Genomic DNA, 25973 nt, shown 5'->3' with positions numbered 1-25973 from the left:
GCAACAAACGGGGGAGGGGAGGGACAAAGAGGGTGTGGATGAGTTCAGACAATGCACTTGCTACTCTGAAATAAAGTTTCCTTTTATAATGAAAAAGGGAAAGAAGGATAATATTTTCAGAGAACAGTGATAAACTGATGGGCTGTGGTTATCGCACTACTGAAGCCAAATTCGGATTCACAAATGTACTGGACGAGATATGGCTGGTCATGACGAGAACTCCTTTCTAAAAACGTTTTGTTGTTACTGTGTGGTGTGCGTGCTTGATGCATGTGAGTGGGTCTAGGTGCGGATCCTTTCACTTTTATACAGCTCCAGGGGTTGACCTCAGGGCTCCAGGCTTGCATGGGCATCTTGCTAGCCCCGAGTCACAAAGCTTAGTGAGTGAAGGTTTGTTGTAGTAAGGGTGAAACTGAAGTTAGTCTCTGTCTGAGGAAACCCGTGGGCAGAGATGTGCTTTCTGTCCAATGTTCGAATGAGGCACCCCTCACCTTGCTGCTTCAGTCACTTCCTCTGTAAAACTGGCCCCACTGCTCTTACTGTAACACATCATGGAAGTCTATTCAGAAACGGCTAGATGCACTCGATGGCAGTTCACGTGATACCTGCTCTTCTGTAGGATTTCAAGCCGACCCAATTTATAAGCACTCCTTAAAGAGAGCAAAAGCTTATAACGAAGTGATCAGAATCTATCTGCTATTTTAAAGGAAAACCAGGACTAAGCTTCATAGTTACAAGAAAAAATTAACTGTGAACGCTATTACTGAGGTGAAAGAAAGGGCCTATCTTGGTTCAGTGCTTTGGCTTCTTGATTTATTATCTACTTCTGCCGGAAGGACTGTGGCACAAGCTACGGAGCACCAATTAAGTAGCACTGTCCAAGGTGGCGGGCCTCACACTTTACTACGCTTCAGACTCATTGACGGTGCTTCAGCAAACAGGAACTACCTGGCAGCAAGCGCAGGAGTCTGCATTTTACCCAGTATCTCCATGCTCCTGAGGAGGCTCGGCCCATAGCTCCTGTTCCTTAAGAAGCTCCACAGCAGGCAGGGTCTCAAGTTTAACTCCTACCCAGACTCAGAAAAACCAAATTCCATGCCTATATCCTGTATAAGAAACTCTATTTTGCCCATTTTTTAAAAATGTCTAAGAAACACTATATAAGTGGTTTCATTTCAGTAATATTTAAACTTGAGACCTTAACTTTACGAATAAAAATACTTGGTTTAGACAGGTGGTGGCGCATGCCTTTAATCCTAGCATTTTGGAGACAGAGGCAAGTGTATCTCTGTGAGTTTGAGGCCAGCCTGGTCTACACAGATGGCTCCAGGATAGCCAGGGCTCCACAGAGAAACCGAGTCACAGAAAAACTAACTAAAAACAAAACAAAAAAATTTGGCTTAAAAAAAAAAAAACCCCACCTATTCTGTGTATCAGACATGGTCTGGATAAAACTCAGAATTACACAATAGAAAACCATTACTGATATGCAATGAAACTTGTTTTCCTATTGATTTTAAGAGGAAAGCACGGAAGTTAATTTATAATAAACAAAACAAAACAAAAAACAACTCAGGACTCTTGTGTATATAGCAATAGCATTTTGTTTATTGAAAATATTTATAAAGGAAAACTTTAGATTAATTTGCAAGACTTCTCAGTGTAACTTTGTAACTAATATACCCAATGATGGAGTTTTTAAATATGCTGGATTTTTTTCACAGAATAAACTACTTTTTGTAAAACATTATCATACATTACTGTGTCTCTTAAATGACAATTCTAAGACAGATTTCTGAATTTCTTATGTACATAGGCACACCTGGGATATCACATTTCTAAAGTTTAAGCACACAAACAGACTTCGTGCCTCACACCTGAACTTCGGCTCTCGATCTTTAGTTGAAATTGCTTATATATTAACAAAGCTGGCCAGCCTGCTTCCCTTTCATTAAAAACAAAGAGGCAGGGGTTGAGTATAACCACTCACCAGCTGGTTTCCTGGACTATTCACATGGAAAGCCAGAGGCCAGCACTTGTTGACTTTGGCTGCTACACAAATATCTAAAAGCAGTTTTCAAACTTCAAAGGCTTTCCAGGAAATAAACATTCACAGGCAACTTGAGGGAAAAACCTTCAGCCCCTCAGTGTTCATATGGGCTCTGAGACTGAGTCTGTATACCCTGTCACCTGAATCCATTACACCTGCTACACACCTGTACAGCGCGCGTGTGTGTGTGTGTGTGTGTGTGTGTGTGTGTGTGTGTGTGTGTATCCACAGGTACTCAATAGCTACCATCAAAATCCCACTGTGAGGTACTGACTCTACTTGGCAAGCGCTCATTTTAGTTTGTAAAGTATTTAATAATTTTACAAAAAGAGAGAAGTTGAAATTTGATTTGAAAACCTTTTGGGTATTAATTTAAAAACGAGGGATGATTTCAGGCCGTGTGAGCACACACCCAGGCGCACCACACTCAAGAGAAATCTCAGCAGCTGCTGCAGGGCAGCTGAGGATGGCTGTGAACCCGGCTGATGTGCTGCAGGAGTCGGCAGCTCTCCTGCATCTGCCTCAGCGCCATTTTCAGCTACTGAACTCAGCTGACCTCCTCAAGGCATCTTCAGTCCAGTCTTTCTTGAAACGCTCTCCCTCGTTTCTGCTGGGTCTCAAGCTTACTTAAGACATCAATGTTGCATGTGCTGGAGAACAGCTCAAGTGAGCTGTGGTAGCCTCTCTTTTCAAGCAGTTTAGAATGCACCACAGGAGGCAGCAGCCAGGGAAGACACTCCTGCACTCAGCAGGGAGAGAGCCAGGAAGTAGTTCAAACCCTGTACAAGCGACGTGTTCTCAACTAACAACAAAATCAAGTAAGGCCAGGGGAAAACAATAGTAAACAGAACAACAATGGCAACTAGCATGCATCTGTGTCCAGGTTTAGAAGTTTCCACTCCATTCCTTTTTAAAGTTTTTTTTTCTTTTTTAAAAATTAGATATAACATACATTGAATATCTGTGAACCATATTAGAAGAATTCTTTCTTCCATGGCTCCCTAGCACCTGACTTGAAATATCACAGTTTGGCTGGCTGGCTGGCTGGCCTGTTGCTATAATGCCTATGAACGGAACCTTGGGCCTGGCTTCTTTTGGGTTCAGCATCTGGAACTCTTCTTCCATTTCACTGCAAAAGGCCTGCGATTCTAGATCATCAGACCTAGATTTAGTTCTGCAGATTCAAATTCATTCTTGCACAGCCAATCCTTTATCATTCACCCATCTCTTCAGCCCTTCCACTTAATTTTTTGAGCCAGAGTCCCTCACTGAACTTAGAATTCACCAATTTGCTAGCCTGGCTGGCCCAGTCACAGGAATCTCCTTGTCTCTGCCTCCCCAAGGATGAAATTATGAGCACAGAGTACCACACCTGACCTTTCACACTGGTACTAGGGACCTGATCAGGTCCTCGTGCTTATATGAAAAGCATTTTGTCAACTGAGCCACATCCCTAGCTCCTAGCGCAAGATTTGTATCATGTAAAGATGTAGGGCTGAAGATAATGTCTCCTACTGCTTCCACCAGCCTGCATGCCTAACAGCCTAGCCACTATATGTAGAGAGACCTAGCATGTAGCTTAGGATCTAAGGAGCTTTCTTACAAAGCTTCATCTTTCCTCTCAGGCCAGAAACCTTAGAACTCTCTCCCTTTTTCTACAGCTGAGCTGGGCCGCCTCACCTACACAACCAAAGCGGGCTAGATGACAAGCTTTGGGGGATTTACCCCCAAGTGTGGAGACAGTAATGGAAGTCAATCTTCAGTACACTAGCCCAAGTGCTGTGAAGAAAACCAGCATTTTCAGCAAATGTAGCCAGCCGCCCAGAACACTTCCCAGCTCCCCACAGCTCACTGTCTCCATGCTCCATTAATCCAATTAGTCCCTTCCTTGTTAGGAGATGACATGGAAACACACATAATTAGTGCAGTATCTTATGTTCTCATTTAATTTGAGGAGATCTATGTTAGATTTAAATCCAGACACATTTGCTTCTGCTGCTGCTGCATTCAATTTAAAACAGGCACAAACTTAGCTATGGCATCCCTGTGCACTGTTATTAAAGCCATACATTTGCACAGTGATATCAAACAATTCCTGATATTTAACTTTTTTATTGTTTTCATGTACAACAAGGAGTATTTTGTCTTATCTTTCACTTAATTCTGTATAAACTAGTGAACAATAAGCCCATGAGCTTATTAAATAAGAATGCATTTTACATTTGAAAAATAAACTATCTGTGAGCAGATTTATATGCAGGAAGCTGAGGCTGGAATCAGTAATGACTCCACACTCACGAATACCATTAGCTTGGAGCATCTGAAGAACTTCTGTGGGTAAAGTGACAAATTCTCGGCCACTGTGAAGATGATAGCACAGCTAGGGTGATCGACAATGCACAGAAAACTAGTTCAATAGGCCAGGCGTGGCTCCGAAGCGCTGCAGCTCTGAGAGGAGTTGACATCGTCAGGCTTGGGCTGTAAGGGAGCTTCCTCTGTCTCTAACCTATGGAGGGAGTGAAAGATGCTCTGGAAGGTCAGGTACCATTTGATTAAGAAACACAGGACACTGGGGCATCCCTGAAGAAACTGTGGGAGCAGAGGGCCAAGATGAGCTGGTGAGTGTAAAGCACTGACTCTTGTTGAGGGGACAGTCAGAACAGGAGAAAGCTAGACCAGTGGGGGGACCAGAGAGACAGTGCTAAATGCAAAGAACCCCCAAGTGGCAGAAATCTGACAGAGGTGACTTTCTAAATAAACAAACAAATGGACAGCCATGCCCTGCTATATCCCTCACTATTCCTTCTCTGCCGTTGCTGCCTCCAGCACTTATCGTCACCTGGCACGTGTTGATTATTTTATATCTTCCTCTGTACAGGGGACCCATTAGACCTCAACGTGTTATCCCAAGTCCGGAAATGCAAGAGAAGGAACAGTGGCCAGTAAGCACTGGCTGCTGAGTCAGCACTAAGGTTAAAGGGCAGTTACTGACATACCTGGGTAGTTACTTAGTTCACTTCAGAAACTGTGCTGACTGCATGTAGAAAGCATTAAGAATAAAGCACGGGCCAGGAAGTCACAATCAGACTTCAAAGCCTCACCTGATCCATTTTTAAGACGGTTAACAGTCAGCTGGGGTCAGGGTTGGAGGGGTTGACTGTCTATAACGATGATATGAGATGACATAAGAGGCCCTAGTAGTGTTCCTCAGGGATATTTCCCTAGGAAATTAGAATTGCCAGCCATCACAACAAACTGCATGCTGGCCATGGTGGAACAAACCTAGCCCTTCAGAACCTGAGGCAGTATTGTGAGTTTAAGGCTAGCCTAGGCTTCATAGTAAAACCATCTCAAACAGACACACAAAACAAACCTGACTCAACACAACACAAACTGCTACAAGATGAAGATAGCATCTTCATCTTACTAGGATAAGAAAACAAATAATGCTTTAACAAAAGTCTGTATCACAATATATGTATCTATAAGGGTAGGCGACAGCTCCCTCTTCCTTTTCTGACCTTTGCTAAGATAATGTAATGACTGGTAATGTTGATGGGTACTTACTTCTTCATAGACATATCTTATTTGAGAGAAACAAACTTCTTATGATTTTCTATGTTGGAGAAATAAGATTCCTGTTTGACAATCCCAGGAAACAGGCAACCTAAACTTTGTTAGTGGACATAAAAACTTACTTGGCAACATTTATGCTTCATTTTTGAAAGTAGCAACAGCTCTTAAAATCTGTAACACCAAGCTACATTTGCCTTAAAAATAGTAAATTGTGAAAATTTTACAACTGCCATAAAACACATTTAAAAAGTCACTGCCTTTCTTCTCTCTTAAGCCCATTCCTTGCTCGCTTTCTGCCTTCTGCTAGAACTTTAAACCTAGGCTATTTTCTAGGACTGTTAACATCACTAAGTGAAGCTGGGTGTCTCTACTACTGTAGTCATCTGAGCGGTAAATTATCCCCGACGGTAGTAAAGCACATCTAATACCCACGCACCCACACTCTCCAAGGACATAAGACTAGGAACAGTGCAGGTCATCCAGTTTGATTTTTGGTAAATTCTTTTACTGAAGCAAAATTCACTCCATGGCATCCATCACCAGCTTATAATCCTGATGGGTACACCACGTGACTACATAGCCTCTGGAGAATTTCCTCAGCAGAAATGTAGGAAAATAAAGAGACCACAAAATGTCATAGTATTTACTAAATCGACACAAGGGGTGTCAAGTGCAAAAGAAAGGCCTGTTTCCTTCCTACCTGTGCCACTGGCTCACTCTCTATAAACTAAATCAGACCACAAAGCTGTACTGGTGGGGGTGAGATCACAGCATGGAATTAATTGATGGCTATTAGGGTACAGGAGCCTGCATTTTAAACAAGTCCCGGGATGGCTCTAACACAGGTGTGGCCCATTAGTGCACAGCCTGAGTGCCTGGAAAGGTCTCTTCCTCTTCCCAGGAAGTCCACGTCCAAGCTCTGGCTCAGATACATTACCTGCAGAGCAGGGTTTATAGTCAAAGAGTTTCACTTCCCAGGCAAGACACTTGCTAAACACTAGGGAGGTTTTGTTGGAGTGACTTAAAAAAAAACAAAACAAAACAAAAAAATCTTTGTATAAAGGCATGTCTCTGTATTTTCAATAGTTAATTCTGTACTTGCAGAGACCCAAGTGAAGGCAGGATTGTGGTAATGTCATTTCTATGGCCAGCCACTGGGTTTTCTATTTTGTAAATGGTCTTTCTTTCTCATCTGCCTAAAGGTAATCTAGAGATGGTATCAGCGGTTGTGTTGCTGCTGGCTGGTTATAAACAGAGAGCTGCTGGCCAATAGCTGGGCAGGAAGTAGGGACAGAACTTCCAGGCAAAGGAGTGACCCAGAGAGAGGAATGCAGAAGAGGGAGAAATGACAGCAGACTCACAGGGGAACAAACCGGGCCAGTGGGGGGTGGAAAGGTCTATAGAGCTAGCCACCGGGCGGATCTTTCAGCTTAAATTTAATCGGTAGCTGAGAGACTGCCCCAGCAAAAGCCTAAGGTTAAAACTATAACGGAAGTCTCATGTCATTATTCATACTGCAGGTGGGTAGAAAAAAGTCCCACTATAAGGCTTGCTTGTTGTATATGTTGTGGATTACTACGTTTGTGTATGTGACTATGGAGGACAGACGAGGGGATTGGGTCCTTCAGAACTGGAGTTACAGGCAGTTTTGAACCATAATATGATTGCTGAGAATTGAACTCTGCAAGAACAGTAAACACCCTTAACCACTGAGTCATCTTTCCAGCCCCTGGAATCACTAAGTTATTAACACTGTTTACCTAATTGCGAGACCATTTTAAAATCCTAATCTACCTTGGCCCAGCTATATAGGTAGTGTAGCCAATAGTTAATAGATCTTTGCCAACATAATATCCTTTCCAAATCTTAGAAGCAATGCTTGAGCTACATAAAATCATGTCTGTTTTCAAACCTAAGTATTTATAGTTGTACCTCTTAAAACAGTTGTATGGAAGTCGAGTAAGATAGCAAAGTATACTACTTAGCTCAGTACTGGGCACACATATATCTTCTGCCCTTTAAACGCATCACTGCTTAGAAAATGTGTTCCAACCCCTGAGCCCACATCTCCCTAGCCCAGCTGCCAATGAAGCTCAACAACAGAGCGAGAACCTGCCAAGCATGGATCCTTGGTTTGAGCACCACCAAAAACACCCAACAGTCTTTCTGTCTCAACAGAGTCCCATTGTTGATGCTTGTTCTCAGCACATTTGTAATTTTCCCAAACCTTTATAAGCCCTTCATGTGTAAGAAAATACTTTGTTATGGGCAGTTGTAAACTAAAGTTTGTATCTCAAACAGCTTTTTGGAGACCATATCCATGCCAGGTCTATGGTGTCACTATGAGCAACAGTATGGCGACTGAACGAGCTCAGTATAGAATTACACATCAGTACAACCGTGAAATTCTCTCTTGAAAATGCTGGCCTTTAAAATTAACAAAATAAGACACTAGAAGCCAAAAGGGGGATCATCTGATAGTTTTAAAAATAAACTAGAAAAAGCTTAAATCTCAAGGTTAATTCCTACTTCATGGAAAGAAATTAAGCATTCCAAAGCAAAGGCAAAAGGAGAACAAGAGAATAAATATTGTATGACATTAATCACAATAAGGAGTGCTTTCATCCTGGCTGAAATATATTCTTAAATCAACTTCGAAATGTAGCTGCATTTGTAGGCTTAACAGCATGAAAGCCACAGGACGGTAATTAACATAATACATCATCTTGTGGACTTTTCATAGAATCTGACAGGGCCCGTTGAGATATTGCTTATTAGAGACCATAGAACACCCCTACCATCACCCCCTTTTTATTACACTGCCAGGCACTGAATCAAGAGTACCTTCTAATGTGTCTGAATATCTGCCACTGGTGTAATACATAAACTATATAGTGCGCTGCTGCCAGCAGACTTTGAAATACAGCGTAGCATGTACAATTCCCAGAAACAATCTTGCTTTTCACTCTTACTTTCTTTGACTGGAGGCGGGGCTGAAGGCACATCAATTCATTACAGAGTCAACATTTACATTTCCCACAGATTCACTAATGAAGCGGCAGCTGTACCCTCACCCCGCTAGTCCTTCTACAGTTCCTTCTTTACTGATTTAACTATACAGCACAGAGTATCTTACACAGGCATTTTCAATCAACCCATACATGTTTTTCCAGTGCTTTTAACATGATCCCTAAAAGAAACATTGAGAGATTCAATAGTAAATCATTTCCCAGAGTAAAAATTAGTTTTCTCAGGGCTTAGGAATTCAGCCTTGACAGCACGGAACCTCACCTCAGTGAGCTGTCACACCCTTGACTTTGCTGTGCATACCTAACTTTTAATTTCTAAGTAGCTCAACTTTAAAGAAATAGATGGTTTAAAAGAGCAATTATGAGCTGGAGAGATGGCTCAGAGGTTAAGAGTACTGACTGCTCTTCCAGAGGTCCTGAGTTCAATTCCTAGCAACCACATGGTGGCTCACAACCATCTGTAATGGGATCTGATGCCCTCTTCTGGTGTGTCTGAAGACAGCTACAGTGTACGCATATAAATAAAGTAAATAAACCTTTAAAAAACAAACAAACAGCCGGGCATGGTGGTGCATGCCTTTAATCCCAGCACTTGGGAGGCAGAGGCAGGCGGATTTCTGAGTTCAAGGCCAGCCTGGTCTACAAAGCGAGTTCCAGGACAGCCAGAGTTATACAGAGAAACCCTGTCTCGAAACAAACAAACAAACAAACAACAACAACAAAAACCCAAAGAGCAATTATTCATAATTTTCCCCCCAGGAAATTAGAACCACAGCAAAGATTAAAACAACAACAAAATCAAAACAAAACAACCCCTCTCCAAGCAAAACCCCTACCCATAAATCCCTCCCTAAGAGATTGTCACTGGATACATTTTGATTTTCCAATTACATTTTCCTTTCTTTAGTGTAGTGGAAACTTCTGGTTTGTTTTTTTTTTTTTTTTTAAAGGCAGTTATGCCAAATGATGTTTTGCTGGGGCACACAGGTGAAAGGACACAGGATGTTAAGAAAGAATATAAATATAATTCAGCAGATGGAGGATGACACTAATCGTATTTGTACACCTTGCCATTCCTTACTGGTCGTTGTTGTCAGGACGTCATAGAAAGAAATCACCAAAAGCCTTCTGGTGGTGTTCTGGCAGCTTCTTGCCCCTTCTGGGGACTTGGGCAGACTGGCAGAGTGAAGTGGAAGCTTCTGGATGTCAGCTGATACAGACTCAGTTGATGTCTTGCTGAGGCAAGACATGCGGGAGGACACATGTTTGGAGGCAGTATAAATAGGACTCAACAGAGAGTGACAGTGGGCTTCCTTGGTCTCAAGTCTTGCTGATCTTCACTTTGTTGAGAGAGGCAAGACAGAGAACTTCTGGCGCCCCTGCTGGTCCTGGTTGCTCCTGCTGACTCGTGCCTATTTGGCAGAGACCTGGCTGTTTCTCCTGGGTTGTGCCAAGGCTACTGATTCATGTTTACTATCCTGACACTACTGAGCCAGACTGCTGGCATCCTGACAATTGGAGATTAACATCGCCCCAAGGAGCTGCTTCTAAACAGCACAGAGCAGAGCCTAGAGGCTTCTTCTGGACTGACCTGATGCTGCTGCTGATTTGTGAATGGTCTGAGTAGATCGAGCTACCACTGCTGACTTGGGCGGGTAAACTGAGCTGCTGATATCCTAATAAAGTAGGATGGATTGCTCCAAAGAACCATTTCTCAACAGGTCCACTTCCCCCATACCCTAATAACCTTTCTTTTCCACTACCTCTGGTGGGTGGATAGCTAGAAGGGAGGTTAAACCATTTAAGAACCCTCATTAAAAGTAGGTTTTAAAAATCTAAACCAACACTTTAGTGCTGAGGAAAAACCCAAGGTGTTGCACATAACTAGCAAAATGTCCTATGGCTTGACCCACACCCTCACACCTGAATGTAAAATTTAATTACAAACATTACCCTTTAATTACCAAGAATAGAGTCCACTCTGTTCTAATTGCAGTCTTTGTTTTCCTTTTTGTGTCCTATTTGTTTTTCTCTGGAAATACTGCTTTCTCTTATACTCAAGAGGAAATCTACTGCTAACACAGTCTGGTTAAGATACCATTCCTGGATTTAAAATTGACTGAGAAATCTCTTCCTCACTTGGTACCAGGCTAATGCCCAAGAGCTGTGCACTTGAGAGAGGAGGTCCTGATGGCCAGGGTACACATGAGTCGGTCCCTCATATACTGTGTGGTGCCACAGGTGGGGAAGAGAAGCCTGCAGTACTTGGAGAGCAGCTCACACTTCCATTGGGCAGCACAGTAGAGCTGGCTCTGGTGGCAAGGGTGCAGGAGAGTGGGCACCAAGGGCAGGAGAGCAGGAACGTTGACCCTGCCCCTTGCCAGCTGCAGCATTGGGTAAGCTAGCCGAGGCAGTGATGGAGAGCTCACCTTGGTGGTGTGGGTGTGGGAGAGCTGGCAGGCTGACCAACTCAGCTACCATCCAGGCCCAGATGCAGGGCTTGAGTTGGCTCACCCCAACATCTACCCCACCTATGAACACCTAGAGAACATGAAGGGGCAGGTCCTACAGATCCAAAGCTACACAATCTCCCCGGCACAGGGCAACAACAGGATGGCACATGGCAACAACAGGATATCCCAGAGGAATCCAGGTGATGATCCAGTTTTAATAGTGTAGCAGAAGCCAGAGCCCTCGAACTAGACCAATGACTCATTGCAACGAACATTTGTAAGCAAAGCTGTTTGAGCAAAAGGGTACGCTGTGTGAGAGGACAGGGAGGTGAGTGGGATTAGAGTGCATGATATGAAATTAAAAAAAAATGGGGACGGGGGGAAGGTTAAAACAGAAAAGTCTTCTAAATTCCACAAATGTCCAGGCTGCTCTGCTGCTCAACCTCCACAAATTCCTCTCACGAGCCCTGATCACCACACCAGTCCCAGTCTTCGCTCCCACCCACAGTGGTGTCTGTCCAAGTTTTCAAACATCCTCTTCTTTCAGTAAGTTATGAGTGTCTCTATTTAAAGAGTTGGTACAACAGAGTCCTCCTTCAGGGATACACCTCTGCCCTCCCTTTCTCATGGTCTCTTCCTTCACTCACAGCCAAAGGCCATTCCACAGGATCTCCCCAAAGCCTCCCCTGACCCTGACTGATCCTCACATCTTTCCTACCACAACATCTGTAACAATGTGTGTGACATACATTGATTATCTGTGTGATTATCTGGCTAACATCTGTGACAGAACCTTAGAGTATAAGCGTCATGAAGTAAGGGGCATTTTATTTTCACATGGATGCATCCATGATTGAAGAAGTGAAGATCAGGCATTGATAAACATGTACGTGAATTAGTGAGTATCAAACAAATACCATAAAACTGTTAAGAAAAATATAAAGCTGCAAGGAAACAGAAAGTTATGTCCTATTCTTTTAAAAGTGATTTACTGAGCTGGAGAGATGGCTCAGTAGTTAAGAGCACTGACTGCTCTTCCGGAGGTCCTGAGTTCAATTCCTAGCAACCACATGGTGGCTCACAACCATCTGTAATGGGATCTGATGCCCACTTCTGGTGTGTCTGATGACAGTGACAGTGTTCTCACATATGTAAAACAAATAAACCTTTAAAAACAACAACAACAAAAAGACTTATGAAAAAAAGTGATTTGCTATTACTTTTGGTAAAGGTATGTGTCATGGTGTGTGTAGAGATCAGAGGACAGTGTTGGGGGAGTCAGTCCTCTCCTTACAGCGTGTGAGATTGGACTCAGCTCATCTGGACTGTTAACAAAGTGCTTTCACCTGCTGAGTCACCTTGAAGGCCATATGTCCTTTTCCTTTCTAGAAATCTTACTATTTGTATGTCTGTTCAACTTTCAACAAAATACATTCAGTGTTGCAACCTGGGAGGCACAGCTTCAAGTGCTCTGCACATGTGCACTGCAGCTGTCAGAGCCTGATTCATCCCATCTGTGAGGACAGCCAGAGCACTTGGAGACTAGAAGTAGGAGAGAAAGGAGCTTTGGCAGTAAGGTGTTTGGAAGACTCAAACAGAGAAGATGATAGTCTAGGTGTAGAACACTGCTTTTCAGGTAAGGAGGCTACTAAGACTCAGGAGAACCATCACCTTCCTCAAGAGCGTGAGCTCGGGCACCAGACTGCAGAGTCAGAACTGTACACCTCCCACCTGGTTATCAGTGTGAACTTCAGTAACTTCCATCTTCCTGTGGCTCAGTCTCTTCATCTATAAAGTGGGGTTTGTATCATTCCATTATCACAGCATTGTAAGAGCTGAATTAGGTAATTTTGAAAAGGCATTAGAGATAATGAGCACCTCAGCAGTGTTGGTCCTTGCTGCTGGTATCTTACACTCCCTGGTCAATGAGCTAACCAGCAACGAACCACATCCTGAAAGGGGGTTGGGTAAGCATTGTCTGTCAGGTGCATGACATTTGGGAGGCAAAGGCAGGAGGACTTCCGTAAGTTCAATGCTGGCCTGGTCTACATAGTAAGTTCCAGTATAGCTAGGGCTACATGGGGCAACCCATCTCAAAACATCCAAGAGTCAGCCCTGTTCATTAATACAACAGAATTGAAGAATGTGACAGTACCTGTCATGAGCTTGTCCAATTTCTCTGGCTTCAACAACTGAGACCAAACATAACATAAGGCATCATTTGATGGGCATGATATGAATCGTGATATCCGCTACACAAGTCACCAGAAACTTCTGATTAGGAACCAGTTCTTCTCTTCCCTTTACACTTCACTTTATGACTGCATATTTTAGTCAGTACAAATAAAAATATGAAGACATCTTATATAGAAAATGCATAATAATGCAAAAAACAAAAAGCAACTATTAATCAACCTGAAGTAAAAGACGTATGGTACATAAAGCACAAGGAAAACAAATAACATAAAAATGGAAATGTGTAAAACTCTAATAAATTACCTCCTTCTGAATTGAGTTATTAATATTCATTAAATTCCACCCAAGAAGCAATAACCTAATGGACAGAGGAAGATGCTAATTTCTCTAAGTGGGTCAATGATGACAATAGAGCACATTCTAGAAAACCTCACTGCAAAATAAAAACCGTTTTCCTATGTAAATCAGCATTTTACCACCCAGTTATACATATGAGAAAAGAGAAAATAAGGCCTTTGACAATGACATGATTCCTTCCTGTAAGAGCGAACACTACATACTCAAGACTACAATGATCTGGAAAATAAAGATTCCAGACATTGTCTTCAAAAAAGACATAACTGTGTGCTTTGAATCAAATCTCAGTCAGATTCACAGAAACAACAGCTGTTATTATTTTTATATAGTCATCTTTTTCTTCTTGAATGAAATTTAGTCATCAAAGTGAGTTCTGTAAGTTTACTTTAACGCTCAGCTAATATATTGTCATTCAATATATTAAGAACCAACGAAGGTGAATTCTTAGAATAAATAAATAAAAAGCGGCAAATCTAATACTTTCTTCGGGTACTACAACAGATCACTGTGTGACTATTGTAGACCAGAGCTGTATGCTCAAAGACACTGATTTGCTACTTCAGCATTATTTTGTACTTATATTTTATTATTCTTCAATTATTCTGAGCTATATGTACTTTTATAAAGAAATCAACAGCTTTGTTCCTGTAAATCATTTAGATGAAGAAAGAGGTGAATAATGGTTTACTGACTTGCACATACATAATCACACCAAGTAGCAAGGTTTACTAGTCACCGCTCAGCCGAGTGAGAAACATATGGATGCTTCTAATGTTTTACAATTATCGCATTAAATATGGGCACAGGATGAAAATATGCTCATGATCACCACTCACTACAGAAGCGTAAACTCAAACCACAGTGAGGTACAGCACTTCACATCCAGCTTTGACTCAGTTATACCTAAAGGCAAAACGCACCATATGCTGGCAAGGATCTAGAAGTCAGTCACATGTGCTGATGGGAATGAAGTGGCACAAGCAGTTACAGAAACCCTTCAGTCCTCTCGGGGGCAACACAGAGGTAATCCCTGTGTGATCTGCCAAGCTCAGCCCTAAGGCCCATGCCGAGAAAACTGGAAACATCGTCCACATAAAAACCTGAAGCTGAGTGTTCACAACTGAGAGGTTTCCACTAAGAGATAAAGGCGGAAACAAGCAGTGGATTGTCCCAGACTTGAGTGTGCGTGTGCATGCATGTGTGTGTGTGCTTGTGCGTGTGAATAAAATATACATTGTAGGGCTGGAAAGATGGCTCAGTGGTTAAAACCATTCGCTGATCTTCCAGAGCACCCACCCAGGTTCGATTCCCAGCACCCCTGTGGAAGCCCACAACATTCATTCATAAATCCTGTTCCAGGGGATCTGATGCACTCCTCTGGCCTCCATGGATGCTGAGACATACACACAAATACCCATACACATAAAATAAGAAATACAGCTCACACACATAGATGAAATTCTTTAAGAATAACGTTTTTTTAAAAAATCAAAAGAGCCTAAATAAAACTTAGGGATTGAATGTAAAGGTGTGGGGGAAGCAAGCTGAATGGAGTTCACGAATACTAGCCAGTGATGAGAGAGACACAGTTCTGCGACTATATTAGAGACCATCAGTGGACCTAGATGGGTCAATTTTATGTACACGGATTGACTGCTTGCAAAGGCTGCAAGGCTGCTTACCAACTCCTCATTTCCAGAACTTATCAGTTATACAGGTCTAAGTCTTTTATAGTGGGGCTTGAGAGTGGTTCTCTCCCTCCAGTGTTATCTGAGTCCGTTTGCACTTGGCTCTGGTTGTGACAACTCATTTGACTTGCTACCTCTAGACATAGTCCTGTCCAACTTGCAGACTCACAGGGTCCAGTCAAACAAATTCCTTTCGTTCCTTTCAAATTTTGTCAGTTCTGAAACTAATAATTCAAACAAAGAAAGGGTGGGCTTCCGGCTACCACTGAATCAATCATTCTGCATAAAAATCATTTACAGCTGTGTTGATTTTCCTCAGCCTTTGAATTTGTGTCCCTGAGCTAGGTATGTGCTGGCTGAGCTGTCTGAGTTCCGAGAAGCTGGGAAAAGCCTAAGAAACAAAGTATCACTTTCTCACTTTCTTAGGTTTTTTTTTTTTTTTTTGTCTTTGTCATTTTAAAAAATCTTATTTCAAATTTAAGAAGAAATACATTGTAAAGAATAAAAGTAGAGAAATGTTTCCACCTGATTTTGCTCAAAAGTCTGTCCTTAATTCTCATTTTTCAGAAGTAACTACCATAAATAAGCCAGTTAAAAGCTGGGTGAGGTAGAGAACGGGAGGCAGAGGCAGGCAGACCTCTGCACCCTGATCTACATAGTAAGTTACAGGATAGCCAAGAGCTACATAGTGAGACCTGGTAAAAGAAGGCTTTAAAGCTATAAAATAGTAGATATAGTATGTAAATTGCAATATTAAAAGTTGCTTTTTAAGAGCTAGAGAGATAGCTCAGCAGTTAAAAGCAGTGGCCACCCTTTTAAAGGACTTGGGTTGGATTCCTAGCACCCACACAGTGAGTCACAACCATGTAACTCCAGTTCCATGGGCACTGATACCTTATTCTGGCCTCCCTGGGCACCAGGCACACATGTAGTACATAGAGATGTATCTGGGCAAAACACTCATATGCATGAAATAAAATATTTGAAAAAAATGGAAATAGCTTTCTACTGCATTAACAATACAGTTACAAACGCCAAAAAGAGTCATTTCAACCCATGTTGCTTTGACTTAAGAATTAGAGCCCTGTGGAGCATGGCATTGCATGCCCAACACTCGGAGGCAAAGGCAGAAGGATTTCTCGAGTTCCAGGTCATCCAGGGCTACACAGTAAATGATAGTATTTTTAAATTTTAGAGCCAGGTTACCAGTTGTCTGCAAAAATAAATTTACAATTATAACATAACCAGGCTCATCTGTAGTCGAGGAGAAAGTGTCCTGAATAAATTATGAGAACTGGCTAAGAAAGCCTTGGCTTTCATTTATCACAGCAGCTCAATTGAGATTCCAGCCACTCCCTCTTAGTCATAAATCACCCTAAAACAGTCCTAATAAATGTGTTATCTAAAGGCAACCAATTTAGTCTTACAAAGTCATTCAATTCAATTAACAATATCACGCTTTAGCAATTATTTGAAACCAAGTTTGTTCTTTAATTTTTTTTAAATTTTTTTTGAGACGGGGTGTATTAGCTGGCTTGGTGTATCAACTTGACACAAGCTGGAGTTATCACAGAGAAAGGAGCTTCAGTTGAGGAAATGCCTCCTTGAGATCCAGCTGTAAGGCATTTTCTCAAATAGTGATCAAAGGGGAGGGCCCATTGTGCGTAGTGCCATCCCTGGGATGGTAGTCTTGGGTTCTATAAGAGAGCAGGCTGAGCAAGCCAGGGGAGGCAAGCCAGTAAGAAACATCCCTCCATGACCTCTGCATCAGCTCCTGCTCCCTGACCTGCTTGAGTTCCAGTCCTGACTTCCTTTGGTGATGAACAGCAATTTGGAAATGTAAGCTGAATAAACCCTCTCCTCCCCATCTTGCATCTTGGTCATGTTTTGTACAGGAATAGAAATCCTGGCTAAGACTCTGGGGTTTGACAAGTAGCCCACACTGTGTTGAAGCTAGCCATCCTGCTAAATTCAGCCTTGCTGGGATCACAAGCAGAGCCACCCAGCCAGCTCAGAACAACCCAGGTTATTCTGAGAGGGCAGGACTGGGAGAGGTCGTTCTCACTGCTGCAAGTGTCATCCAACCTGAACACCTGAACGTGGCCTCCCAAGCCTCACAGTGGGCATTTGCTTAATTAGCAGGTGAATGAATGGTTGTAGCATGCCTTAGAACCTCGTCCACATAGGGAACTGCACACATGGCTTTATTGAAGATTTTTGTGTCCTGGAGATATGCCTTTAAGCAGGGGGTGTGTAGTTACCAAGGATCCCCAGAGCCCTCTACACTCTGCCCTTGACATTGATCTGTCTGTCCCCTGTTCTCCAAATGCCTTCAGCCTGCTGTATGTGAGCAGCCACTCTTACCTGGGTCACCAACACCTATAAATCATGTTCTTCTAAGACAATGACCTGTTTGGGCACTATGACATCATACACACAGCTTTCACACCTGACTCCAGCTTGTCTCTCAGCACAAGCCTGCCATTTCCCTTGAATTTGTTCTCAAGCCATACTCAACTCCTTGCCTTCTTCAATACTCTTCATGTGTCCACAAGGACTGTGGACATCCTCTCTGTTCACGGTCTCTTTGCAATGCTCTTCCATGTGTTCTTCGAGGCTGAATCAACTGTTCCACATATGTATCTCACTACAACGTATGCACTGGAAATAGGTGGTCTGTCTGCCCCCTTTAAATAATGGTATCCCCATGGACAGGGAATTTGACATTCATCTTTGATTCTTCACCAGCCCAGCACAAGTTTTTGTTATATCACATAGCTAGCTGATTTTGAAAATTGTTAAATGCAAATGCTTAGTGGGGGAAACTAAGACACACGGCTTTCTTGTTCCTGATATATAAGATAATCTTTATGTCCAAGTCTAGCTCCTTTTAAAAAGGTTTCTCAGAAAAATAAATGATTTCTTTAAATCTTTTGGGGGATATAATCTAACACCTAACCTGTGGACAAGGAATGGGCATGACCTGGAGATAAAAAGGGGAAAGAAAGCAACAGTTCAGGCTACAATCAGAATCAGCTTCACTTCCTAAGGAATGCCTGAGCGAGTGAACAAGGGAGCAGAGTGCTCTAAGGACACAAAAAACACCAATGCAAGCAGGAAGTACTAGGTGACTCTGTTATCAGAGCTCAGGCCCTCTCCTCAGTGTCTCACCTTACAATTTTGCATTTGGTTTTTATAAAGGCATTGTTGTTAATTTGTAAATGTGGTTGCTAGCCATCAGGAGGCATCGATTTAAAAATATCTTATTCTAAATTCTATACAGCCAGGTTGCCTGCACACAGTTCTCAGACAAGAACTTTTTCACGGGGAAGAGGATGGTAAAAAGACTTGAATTTGTTGATGGTCTCTCATATCTTTCAACACTCTGTCTCACGCTTTCCTGTAATAAATATTTAAAAAGGGTAAACAGAACCTTCCTGGAAGAAGACGCACACACATCTTGGAGGAATATGGCAATAGAAGCAAAGTACATGTATATGTACTTGCAAGTATGTGCACTCATAAATAAGTGTACACATTTTACATATTCCTATCCTTTAGCACACTGTTCAAGTGCATGTTGGTATGTCTCTAAAGGAGTAACCTTTTCTTCCCATATAAACATCACTCACTGCACATAACAGTAGTAGGTAGCTGTGTCTGTGCCCATCTCAAGTATAGAACTTCCAAGGACATTCTTGTCCTGGAAATTTTGTCCTGACTCCTCTCTCTAGCTGTGTGGCTAACCAAGGACTGAACTTAATATTATTCCTAGGGTAGAGGCCTGATGCTCCTAAGACTGGATCAGGGGTTAGTACATCTGGTGAGACATGGGTTCTATCAGCTAACAGACATGACAGCAGCTAGCACAACTAACTTCACACTTAGAATAGGAGGTGGAGATGAAGCACATCTGTCCTAAGGAAGCCCAGGTTGGAGACAGCAGAAACAAGATGGCATCTGTACCCTGGAGTAACGCTTGCCTGAAGATCTATAAGGCAATTAATTTTTTCCTCCAGTTTAACTCAGTTTCTATTTCTGACAAAATAAACCATTAATTATTGTGTCATCGTGAACCAAATAACAGGAAACAACATACACCTTTATTAATTTTTAGAAGCTCATTAAACTCAATTTTACATTAGTAATTTTTCAAAAAGGACAGTGAACAATTGAGACTACTGCACTTCCTTCTGAACCTATTTTGTTTCATAACAAAATCATAAGGTAAAATTGTAACAAGAAAAATACACAGAAAACAATGAAAGTAAAAACTAGAAACAGAATCAATTGTAAACAAAAATGTGATACATTAAATCACTGGAAATGGGAACTATTCAATAAATTATTCTAGAACCTTGCAGAAAATGACATCAACTCTTACCCCCGCCCCAATATATTCTACCTTAGAGTTTTAAATGTCAAAAGAGAGCGAAGGAAAGGGGGACACAGAAGAAGCAGAGGAACTAACAGGTAACTAAAAATTACTTCATTCTATTTTTAAAAGTGTGTGTTTTGGCTGCATGCATGTATGCAGACGGCAGCACAGGATCCTCTGAAGGCTGAGTTATGACTGGTTGTGCTGAGAAGTGCATCCTATTCTGCAAGAGCAACAACTGCTCTGAACTGCTGAGCCATCTCTCCAGCCCCAGACAACTATTTTAAATTTTTTTTTTAAAATCATTGCAAATGCCTGGGATCTATGCCAGCTCTGTCACTGAGACAGACCACATCACCTAACTATTTATCTGATCTCAAGGTAGGGAAGGACTTTCTGAATAAAGTACCAAAGGCAGAAAAGATGTCAGATTAAACAAACAAGAATGAAAGAATTGTTATCACAAGAAAGTTCAAGAAAATCTATACTTCCTAAGATAGCACCAACAAAATCAGGACCCAATATACTTTCAATAGACATGCCAGACTGGGCTATTATTTTTAACACATTCAGGTTTCACATGTCAACCTTTAGCCAATAACAGGTTGTGTTAACAAGATGCGCAAAGGGAAACTTCCTCTTGCTTAGTGGTCATCATACCGCACAGTACCACAGTGCAGTGCACTGGCTGCCTGTGGGATGAGGCTGTGCATACAGACCCTGGAGTGCAGCACGCACCCTATATAGAGCACAGCACCTGGGGGGGATGTGTTATCCCTCTATATGCTAACTAAAACTCTCTAACCAGTTTAATGTACACCTACACATACACACAATAAGATGAAGAAACCAGCCCTAGGCAGGTTAGTGCTAAAGAGGGCACTGAAGAGCATCTTGACACAGGAGACAGCAGCTCCACCTTTTATGGACCCCTGAAGATCGTCCAAAGAGACAAGACGTGGAGGAGGAAGACAGTAAAATTAATGAATCTGATTGTGAAAACCTCTGCTAATGTGAGTGCTTATTTCTTGGTTTTTAACTAAACTAGCTTAAAATGCCTAAAAAAAAGAAAAAGGAGAGAGAGAGAGGAAAAAAAAACAGAAAGAAAAAGCACCTCAGACTAAAGATAATAAAAATTTAATGAAAGAAGATGTTTTATCTTTCTACAGTGAATTGTTTCTTAAGGTAAATGCTATTACAAGAGTCAAAAAGCTTAAATTTTTTCTAAATTTTTTTAGTTAAAAAACAAACAAACAAACAAACAAAAAACCTTAAAAGCTGTGAGAACAAACCAGGAACAATAATACTTGCAAGGTAATGGGAAACCAGAAAGGAAAAATAGACCTTGTTGGTTAAAGGCTCTGCATGCAGTTAAGAAGGTTAGAAGTAAGTTCCTGTTTGTCCTGAGTTAAGTCCTTGCAAATAAAGGTTTCCGTCTATAAATAAGAAGTGTTCCTGATTCTTAGATCTGGTGTCAAGTGCTCGGGGTCCATTCACACAGTGCATACACTTTGTTCCTTCCCTCTCCATTGTATCTTTCTAACAATGTGTAACAGCCAACACTCTCCCACCTAAATCTCTTCTATAAACACCTTATCTCTTCTATAAAAGGGACTTCAAGAAGCCAGCAGGGGCTACTCTCAAATCCTGACTTAGGGTGAAGCAGCCAGCTGGCCAGTCGCAGGTGAACCTCAAAATGCAGCTTGTTTTAATTGAATAGTAGATTCGGTCTTTTCTCAAGATTCTCAGGTTTAACACTGTAAGCTATGATTAAGTTTCCACTGAAGAAGAGTTTTAAAGCCAGCTGAACACAGCTGGAGCACAGCTTGCAGCCTGCAGCAGAGTACAGTCATCTGCTGTGGCCTTTGGCCTCAATCCTGCTGACACGCTTCAAAGCCATATAAAGAATGCCTGGGTCCCCATGAAACCTGCTAGGCCCAGGTTTACCAGAAAATTTGGGTAGGAATCAGGTTAATGGCCTTCATAATATCAGGAGTGCTGATAAAAGACATAAACTGTTAACTAAACTCAGTTTAGTTAAAACCTAAGAAATAAATACCCACATTAGCCCACCCTGTACCTGCTCATGGCCATCATTAACCATGCCCCAAGTTCACTCAAAATGAGTAGTGTTGGCTAAGCTTAAGAAAACTGTATTAGCAGTGGGGCAGTGGTGGCGCACGCCTTTAATCCCAGTACTTGGGAGGCAGAGGCAGGCAGATTTCTGAGTTCAAGGCCAGCCTGGTCTACAGAGTGAGTTCCAAGACAGCCAGGGCTACACAGGGAAACCCTGTCTCGAAAAAAACCAAAAAGACAAAAAAGAAAACTCTGTTAGACGGGAACACAGAACATTGCTGTACACTTATCTAAGTATCATTTACAATATGGCATCAATAAATGTATCTGAGATGCAGAGTATGCTAATGCTTTGCCCCTACTCACTCACCCAAAATAACTTGGGTCCTACAAACTCCAGGCATGGTGTGTGATCTAAAAAGACACTATTTTTTATATATTATATTTTCATGGTACAACCTCACAGAAGGTTACACACAAGTATATTTAATAAACAAACAAACATAAAAGTGTAACTCAGGACACAATAGGGTTTTAAATTTCATCCTCATGAACTATATTCATAAAAACCTTGAAAGGTAATGGAGTAAAAGCTACTGCTAGTAATTCTAATATAGTCTGTCCTCTTCCCTTACTGCTAAAGTCTGTTGAGTGAAACAACAGAAATGATGTGGAAGTCAATGCTTCATACCTTAGCATTTCACAACTTTAGGAATTCAGTTCAACTAAAACAAGGATGATCTCCTACCAGGGAACAAAACTTAAGAAATATCAGTGCAACGAGTTACAGCAACATCTCTTACACTCTAAAAGACTGGAACTGGAACTGCCGCTGGACTCCACAGACAAAACTAATAAAACACCTCCAGGTCACTAAGACTGCTAGCCTACTGAGGACTCAGCCTGCTTGTTTAACCTGTAACAACCAACCTGACTTGTTTTGGAATTTTTATGTAATCGACCTTTAACAACCTAAGTTAATGCATGGCTAAAATCTTTATTTTATTTTATTTTGAAAGGGTTTCTCTCTCCTCCAAAACTCATTATGAAGACCAGGCTGGCTTCAGATTTAAAAAGATCTGCCTCCCCTTGGATTGCTGGAATTAAAAGGCATACACCACCATGCCTTCCTCCTAGAGTAATACCTGTGTGTTTTAATCATCATTTGCGTAAAACAGCAAAAACAGAAGTTGAAAGTCATCTTAGAAAATGAATATCAACCATAAATGTTGAACATAACAAGTGGATATTGCTTGATAAAAAGTGACATTTGTAATACTATTTGTTATCTGGATCAGCTGGGATTAGTGATGTAATCCCATGTAAAAATCTGCTGAAGTTTTTTTATAAATTATCCCTCATTTTTTCCTGTGTAATGCTTCCTGTGCTGCTCAAAAAAGTTGAGAGGTAAGCCCTTTGTTAGGGAGAGACACAGAGACAAATTCACAGGGCTGCCTTCAGGCAGGTACAGATGCACACTCATAAGACAGGCAGAGACATGTAGCAAGAAGTAAAGAATTCAAATCTGGGCTTGCTTTTGGTGAAATGGCACCAATGAGAGGGGCTCTGATTTCCCTAATGCCATACTTACATATCCGTGGCGACTCTAAGTTTATTATTAATGTATTCAAATAGACTACATGATACTACTGAAAATGCAATAATTTCTCTTTGTTTTAGGCTGATTCTAAGAGTCATTTATCAGTTTATTATTATTTAAATAGAATTTATAAAATCATGTAGTATTATTGTAATGATCCAATATAGACTTAAGTTTCCAAGGTGTTCAAGTGCCTGTTCTTAATTTTGGCTGTTTTCACCCCAGGGCTTTTCTCTTTTGCTTAGTCCCAATTGTGCTTGATACATTAACTGTGTAGAGCCCACTTATATTGTAATTACATACTTTTGTATGTGTGTGTGATCAAGTATAAAAAATACACAAACAGAGATAAGTAAATAAGTTAAAATTTAAAATTTAGAATATAGAACTTAGGTTGGACTCTAAGAAGTCAAGGTAAATTATGTTAAGTTTATGTAACTCCCACAAAAACAGAAATATCAATTAGTTTTTTATTAATCTCACTGCTGTTTCCAGTCCAGCTTCTCTGAAGCCAACAGCATATTGAAATTTGGTATCTTTCCTCAGAATGGTGGGCCAGAACACAAGAACTACCTTGGAAACCTGCCATTACTTCAGAGTGCTGTTCTTGAACATTCTTCTCTAGGCCAAACAAATTCTCCTTGTCAAATCCCCTTGTGGGAGTAATGTCTGATCAATTCATGGCTGGAGGCATTATATGCTATCTTTGGTTATGCCTAATTTTTATAGCTGATATAAGAGGTGCAATTGCAATAAAAAGAGAGAACCGTAATGTAACACATGAACTAAATAAAGGAAGAATTAAAACAACTTCTTTACTGGGCTGTGGTGGTGGCCCCCACCTTTAATCCCAGCACTAGGAAGGCAGAGGCAGGTAGATCTCTGTGAGTTTGAGGCCAGCACAGTCTATAGAGTTAGTTCAAGGACAGTCAGGGCTACACAGAGAAACCCTCTCAAAAAAACAATACAAAACAAAAACCACATCTTCTTCAAATAGGTTGAATGTCTTTTCCAAATTATTATACAATGACATTCAAATGTGGTTTACAGCTGGGTTCCACAACTTGCTTCACAGGTTAGTGTGGAGAAAATGTATTTCTGAACTGTTTCATTAAGTACAATCTGAGAATATAGAAAACTCTAGCAGTTGTCTCCTATTTAAAAAGATGAGAGGGAGGCTGGTCTGGCTCCCACTTCCACAGCCATTGCAGTGCATTGAGCTCCATAGAGACAGCGCCAGGGCAAGTGAGAGCCTGACAGGCACTGGGCGACTCTGAGCCTCACGGAGGAAAATCAACTAAACATGGGCAAAGGAGATCCTAAGAAGCTGAGAGGCAAAAGTCCTCATAAGCATTCTTTGTGCAAACCTGCCAGGAGGAGCACAAGAAGAAGCAAGCACCTGGATGCTTCTGTCAACCTCTCAGAGTTCTCCAAGAAGTCCCCAGAGAGGTGGAAGACCATGTCTGCTAAAGAAAAGGGGAAATTTGAAGATATGGCAAAGGCTGACAAGGCTCATTATGAAAGAGAAATGAAAACCTACATCCCCACTAAAGGGGAGACCAAAAAGAAGTTCAAGGACCCCAATGCACCCAAGAGGCCTCCTTCTTCTTGTTCTGTTCTGAGTACCGCCCCAAAATCAAAAGTGGGCATCCTGGCTTATCCATTGGTGATGTTGCAAAGAAACTAGGAAAGCTGTGGAACAACACTGCAGCAGATGACAAGCAGCCTTAGAGAAAGAAGAAGGCTGCCAAGCTGAAGGAGAAGCACAAGAAGGATACTGCAGCCTACAGAGCTAAAGGAAAACCTGATGCAGCGAAAAAGGGGGTGGTCAAGGCTGAAGAGAGCAAGAAAAAGAAGGAAGAAGATGAGGAGGAGGAGGAGGAAGATTATGAGGAAGAGGAGGAAGATAAAGATGAAGATGATGATGATGAATAAATTGGTTCTAGCACAGTTTTTTTTTCTTGTCTATAAAGCATTTAACCCCCCTGCACACAACTTACTCCTTTTAAAGAAAAAAATTGAAATGTAAAACTGTGTAAGATTTGTTTTTAAACTGTACAGTGTCATTTTTTGTATAGTTAACACACTACCGAATGTGTCTTTAAATAGCCCTGGTGGTCTTTTCAATAGCCACTAACCTTGCCTGGTACAGTCTGGGGGTTGTAAATTGGCATGGAAATTTAAAGCAGGTTCTTGTTGGTGCACAGCACAAATTAAGTTATATATGGGGACAGTAGTTTGGTTTTTGTTTTGTTTTGTTTATTTTGTTTTTTTTTCCTCTCCAGTTGTCTCTGATGCAGCAGCTTATACGAAGATAACTGTTGTTCTGTTAACTGAATACCACTCTGTAATTGCAAAAAATAAAAAAATAAAAAATAAAAAAAATGTGGCTGTTTTGTTGACATTCTGAATGCTTCTAAGTAAATACAAGTGAAAAATACTTCTTATACCCTCCATATATTAAAAATTATATTTCCCAGTGTAAGGATAAACGTGTCCTGAAATGTGAAGATTGGCCTATGTCTACAGAATTATACAATAATTAATGTATAAAGTACTTTAAAGAAAGA

The 25973-nt window shown here is 41.3% G+C and overlaps 1 protein-coding gene across 9 annotated transcripts in view; it reads right to left on the bottom strand.

The window, feature by feature from the left end:
• The window catches only part of E130308A19Rik (RIKEN cDNA E130308A19 gene), a 131534-nt gene that overhangs the window by 38011 nt on the left and 67550 nt on the right, over window positions 1–25973 (bottom strand). Inside the window, exon 3 of one of the 9 annotated variants that reach the window (XM_006537864.4) lies at window positions 5–4556. The exons of the other annotated variants lie outside the window; for them this stretch is intronic. Within the exon in view, the coding sequence (XP_006537927.1) occupies window positions 4552–4556 (5 nt within the window). The 3' untranslated portion in view covers window positions 5–4551. Of the gene's footprint in view, window positions 1–4; window positions 4557–25973 lie in introns of those variants that run through there. 9 annotated transcript variants of the gene reach the window in all.

Source organism: Mus musculus, chromosome 4, assembly GCF_000001635.26.
Source record: "Mus musculus strain C57BL/6J chromosome 4, GRCm38.p6 C57BL/6J".
Classification (NCBI taxonomy): domain Eukaryota; kingdom Metazoa; phylum Chordata; class Mammalia; order Rodentia; family Muridae; genus Mus; species Mus musculus.
This window is presented reverse-complemented; position numbering and strand designations above follow the sequence as displayed.